This window comes from Tribolium castaneum, chromosome 1, assembly GCF_031307605.1.
Source record: "Tribolium castaneum strain GA2 chromosome 1, icTriCast1.1, whole genome shotgun sequence".
In the NCBI taxonomy this organism is placed as follows: Eukaryota; Metazoa; Arthropoda; class Insecta; order Coleoptera; family Tenebrionidae; genus Tribolium; species Tribolium castaneum.
Genome location: NC_087394.1, coordinates 10,699,451 through 10,705,186, shown reverse-complemented (window position 1 = coordinate 10,705,186; position 5,736 = coordinate 10,699,451). Strand labels below are relative to the sequence as shown.

Here is a 5,736-nt window from a genome sequence, read left to right as displayed (position 1 = left end):
TAAAACCATAAGATTTTATTTACAGAAAATGAAATGTTACAAAGGCGTAATTTTGATATGACATAAATAGCAAATAATGGAATGAATATGTACAAAATAATCTACAAACTAAATAAAAAAGGAACACAACAAAACACTGATTATTGCATTCAATAATTACGATATTACGTTAACACTGTAATATACAAAATGTTTTGTCATTTCAAGCATACTTGGGTATGTCGTAAACTTTCACTTTAATCAGTTGTAAAAGTGAATCCATTTTTTCTCTTAAAAATTAGTTTCTTAATAAAATAAGATAATTAGCTATTGACGACACTTATATTTAGAATACTGGGAAGAAGTATGTCACGGAGTTGGTCCCGTATCTTTCTTCAAATCATCAATTGTGTTCGCTTTACTATCTTCTTTCTCTTCTGAAAAAAAAATACACAATTAAAAAACGAGAACAGTAATCAATTTAATTTTAATCAGTATATATTTTGCACAGTAAAAAATTTTAATAAGTAAAGCACGCACAGTATTTTATTAAAGTTTGTTCAGTACAAAATGCCCAGTAAAAAAATCGTATATTCACGTTACCTAATTTTATGGACAAAAACTGATGCCTACAATCTTATAATTAATATCCTGGTCACAAAACTATTACAATAACAAGACAAAAACATGTAAAAATATAATGACCATAATTATATGATATTGTTATTTTTTCTTGTCAAGAAATTTGTACATTTTACTTTAGTTTCAGTATCTGATTTGGAATTAACAGCAATATATTTTCAAAAACAAATAAAATTTTAAAAAGTTTGTTATTTACTGTGCATTTAATTTGTACTTATTAAAAATAGCAAACAGGTACCACAATTACCTTTTTCAGATTTTAGTTCTTCTTTGATTTTTTCATCCCCTGTTGATTCTTTCCCATCAACCCCTTTTTCAAGCCGCGGCCTCTTTCGTCCCTTATACGTCCGATTGTCTCTTCGCCCCCCTTCTCCCTCGTCCTCACTATCGGAAAATTCATTTTCTGGCACGATCCTCTTATCGAGATCTTTCTGAGGTAGTCTCTCGTCTTTGTCAACTTTCTCCTCTCCATCCGATTCTTCATTGATCGCGTCTTCTGGAATCGCCTGAACTTGCACACCTGGTGCGTGCGGCAACATCCTCAAATTTTCAAACAAGCGCGTCTTGATTTTATCCAAATACTCGGGGGTGTTCTGATTGGCCATATTGCTCGGACTGATATGTAGCTTAAAATCGGGACCAAAGTACTCGAAGTAGTCGTTATAAGGGAGTTCGTTGGCGATTTCCACACCTAGAGCGACGGAAGTTTCGTACGTCCATGCTCTGGAGACGTTCCTAATGGTGTATCCACCACCTCCGACCATCATGAATGGAAGGTTGTACTTTTTGACGAACTCCACGCACTTGCCGTGGCCTCGCACCGTGAGGTTGAAGCACCCCAGGCGGTCACCAGTTAAGGAGTCTGCACCACATTGGAGAACAACAGCGCTCGGTTGGAACGTCTCCATAACTTTGCTGATTATCGGAACGAAAATCTTCTCGTAGGATTCGTCGTCCATGCCGTCACGAAGGGGGATATTGACGGCGTAGTACTTGCCTTTGCCGGCGCCAATGTCTCTGAGATCGCCCGTTCCGGGGAAGTACTCGCCTAAGAATAACCAAATATTAGATTATGTCCCCGTCGCCAAGCAGCGCAATTGTTCCATTAACGTCTTAGAAACAATAACAAAATTAAAGGTAAATAGAGAATTCAATTCTCAATAATATAAATATAAATAAAAGTAACATTCCGTTAAAAACAATTCCAACTTATTCCAATAAAACGGTGCGAATACGATTAAGGATACAATATCTGCTGCTACCTTTAGTCTCCATAAATTTTAACCTTTTGTTAATATCAGTGAGTACTCGGCTATTACAGGAAAAATACAACTTGGCTGACCTCAAGATTTCAAAATGATTTTAGTAATTTTAAGTTTCTTTCAAAATACACGATTTTGTTTATATTTAATGTATTTTATGACAAAAGAGAGGATAATTATTTAAATTTAAATTAAATTAGTTCATTGGATTCTATAATTTACATACTATGCCGTTTAGGTGATAACATTACGAGTAAAATACTACAACTGTTGAATATTTTTGAACAGTATTTTTCTAGTTTTTGGTCGTTTAGAAAATGGAAAATGGAAATCGCTAAGTAAATTGATTAGTAATATTACGGGTTCTTTATAACTTCTGGTTCCCGCCCGTTACCACAAACATAAAATGTTCTTATTTCTTTTGTTAAACAAAACCAAGAATTTTTAATTTCCGCTGTCTAATTTTAATATTTTTAAAGTCTTTAAAAATTAAAACCTATTATTAAATAATAATAAAAGCTATTTTCACGCAGATTCTTTGGTTTTCTGGTTTAAACTGGTACCACCTTTTACTATAAAAATAGTTGTTGGAATAATTAGTGCCTTTTAAATTAACAGAATTTTTGTGTCCCGTCCGTCATCAATTTGTATTTCTTTTTTCTGCTCGTATTTCAAACTTTAAAAATGTGGCTCTAATTTTGTAGAAAACTGGAAATAAAGTTTCAAATCCGAGTTTTAGTAAAACTTCGCCCATTTGATTTAATATTCAATGTCGCACTTTTTTTAGAAGTAGCGAATGTAATGTACAAAGGGGCGTGTTATGATAGCTAGAGAAAAATAAAATGTAAATTGAAAAATAAATTGTAAGAATTAATGACTAATGAATAATGATCCATGTTTGAAGAAACACTGCAGAGCGTAAGCAAAATGGGTTTAAACACAATAGTTAAGTACCTTTCTCTTCAAATAAATACAGAAGAATAAAAATTACAAAATGACTTACATCTTACATTATTCTAAAAAGGCCACAAGAGCGTCAATTTTCATCTAGTTTCATTTATTGACAAAATTGCAACAAATCTTAGTTTCCCACATAAATATGTATGGCGAAAAAGACCAAAGTAATGTCATTCCCTACCTTCATTTGTGATTTTTTTGGCCTGTTATTCTAGCGAATTAATGCGAATTACTATGAGTAAGTGGAAAAAAATCAAAGTGACGTAATATTCGATAACTTTATTGATAATCACTTGCTCTATTTGAGCGAAATTTCAACAGAAAAGTGAGAAGTGTGCTTAAAAGCAAAAATAATATATACCTAATTATAGGTAAAATAATAATTATGTGATATGTTCGGCATTTGTACTTCAAATTTTACAAAAAAAAAACGACCCAATTCTAGAAAAACTGATCAAAATAATTCACATTATTTTCGACCTTTCGCTCAAAATTCACGTCATTTCCGACGTATCAAATAATTTCTCATCTTGTTTTAACAAGTCACCGTAAGCCCACCGAAAGGAACGACAACTATCAAGATCATTCATTGGTCTTCTGACAAAGTTTTGCATATTTAAAATAAAAATCCGGTATTTCAAACGTAATTAAATTATTTTTGGCGTTTTAATGCAGTTTTACGAAAAAAGTAAAATCATCTTACACTTGTTTAATACTTACTTGTTTAATAATAAAAATACCGTAATTTTCTACGTAATAAAGAAATTGTTCAAAGTGTTTAACGAAATCATACAAACAACGAAATCATAATAAAGAAAATGTTCGGAGTGTTTAACGAAGTCATACAAAAGTGGTCATTTCACAGTGAGTTTCTCGCTTAGATTACTAATGATTTTTGGTCCTGTTGTAACCAATTTATGAGAAATAGGTATGTTTTTAATCAAAATGCTGAAGAAAGGCAAAAATGGATATTCGATGTCCACTGATAATCCTTTTTAAACCTATTTAAGCAAAATGTTAAATTGATTGAAACTAATAAATAAAACTAGAACTAAAAATGTCCAAAGAATATATAAATTTCAGAAAATTACCGAGTTATTAAAGCAATTGTGAAAAAAAAAACAAAGAAAATCACTCAAAACAAGAACAAAAAAGCCAAAATAAAATCATTTCCGATCTTCATTTTTGTTTTTTTTTTTTGACAAAAACAAAGGCAAAAGTAATATAAAACTAAGCAAGAAAAGTGAATTTTTACCTTAGAAATGTGTTTAAGTAGGTATTAAAAAAAGCAAACACATTCTTTGCCTTTATTCGATGAGATTTCTTAAAAAAATGCTTTTCATCTATAAAACGACTTTAAGTTAGCTGAATTATTCAGAGTAATACAATTTTCATCCTTTGTTGGAAACTTCTGACCGTATTAGAAGAAAATTTTACAACAAAATATTTAAGTAATTCTCGACATATAAAAAATGTTTCGAACAGTTTGCTTTAATACTTATACACCTCTTTGTATTTTACTAACCGTATTTGCAACGTTTTAAAAACATTTCAATAATGTTTTTCCCCTAGAACAGCACATTTTTCTCAGACAAATAGTGAACCGGTTGAGTTTAAATTAATTTAAATGAAACCAAAACGATGCTATGGAGCACTGATGCTCTGGGGGACTAAATTTTTGGTAAAAACATCGAGTTATTTTGTATCTCGTTTCGCCCCTTTGTCTTATTTTTAGAATACTCACCGTATTTGTGGAACGAGACTGTCATCACCCGGTCAGTGGTGTAAAAAGCCTCTTCGACACCGTCACCGTGGTGCACGTCAATATCGATGTACAACACGCGTTGGTGGTACTTCAACAGCTCCAAAATCCCCAGAACAATATCATTTACGTAGCAAAAGCCCGAAGCTTCGGATTTTTTCGCGTGATGCAAACCCCCGCCCCAATTGATGCAAATTTCGGACGCTTGCTTGTTCAATTTAACAGCTGCCGCCACTGAGCCCCCAGCTGAGAGTTGGCAGAATTCGTACAAACCGTCAAAGACAGGACAGTCCTCCCCTACATTAAACCTCTGCATTTGTTTGTTGTACTCAGACATGTTGTCAGGTCGGATGGATCTGAGAAATCGAATGTAGTCATCCGAGTGAAACTTGGTCATTTCTTCGGCAGTGGCTTTATGGGGGCGCTGGGAAAGTCAAAACTAAATAACACCAACAATTCATGGAAATTAAATACTCACATAAATCTCCATTTTTCTGTACAGACCATAATTGAGCAGCAAATTATGGGTCATCCTTATGCGGTGGGGCTTCATGGGGTGTCCTTGCCCATAATAGTAATTCCCAATATCGCCTAACAATTCAAAATTATCAGAATTGAATCAAAATTCACGATGGACTAATAACATTCGCCATCGTAACACCGTACAAAAAAGCGTCATCATCTCATCATAAACCAAGCTAACCAATCAGCACCGAGCAAAAATACCGCGACCGTAGTCTACCGTGAATTTCCAGGCTTACGGTTTCGAAAATCGTATTTACATGATAGCACGATACGACACAAAATTAAGCAAACGCATGCATTTTGTTGGCAAATTTCAAAAACAAACGCCCCAAAATGGTGGAATAATTCATGTTTGGCTGAAATTGGTGGCTACTTACTGTCGTAATAGTAACAAACACGTTTCCGACTGTGAGGTTGTGTGGCCATCTTGTACTGTAGAAAACTAAATTGTTTTTAATTACTTTGGCTTTAATTATTACAAATCACTGTTCACTTTGTAACAATTTGTTTAAATTATTAGAATTACGGCGGTAGCACAACACGCCGCTTTGCAAATGGCACCGTTGTTCCCGCAGCAAGGACGCCAACCTAGCACCGGTGGCGATTTAG

The 5,736-nt window shown here is 33.6% G+C and overlaps 1 protein-coding gene across 1 annotated transcript; it reads right to left on the bottom strand.

Annotated features, from left to right (window-relative positions):
* Positions 1–5,736, bottom strand: HDAC1 (Histone deacetylase 1). Its single transcript, XM_961540.4, has 5 exons — positions 5,505–5,736; positions 5,081–5,193; positions 4,585–5,026; positions 869–1,669; positions 1–416 (listed from the first exon to the last, which is right to left on the bottom strand). Exons 1-5 carry the CDS (start codon positions 5,551–5,553, stop codon positions 349–351), a joined length of 1,473 nt encoding a protein of 490 aa, XP_966633.1. The 5' UTR covers positions 5,554–5,736; the 3' UTR covers positions 1–348.

Excerpts from the sequence above, each read along its gene's own strand:
- HDAC1 (XM_961540.4), bottom strand. The coding sequence starts at position 5,553 with ATGGCCACACAACCTCACAGTCGGAAACGTGTTTGTTACTATTACGAC. Across the intron at positions 5,194-5,504 it reads TGTTTGTTACTATTACGACA|GCGATATTGGGAATTACTAT; the intron begins GTAAGTAGCCAC and ends TTGAATTGTTAG. Across the intron at positions 1,670-4,584 it reads AGTCTCGTTCCACAAATACG|GCGAGTACTTCCCCGGAACG; the intron begins GTGAGTATTCTA and ends GGTTATTCTTAG.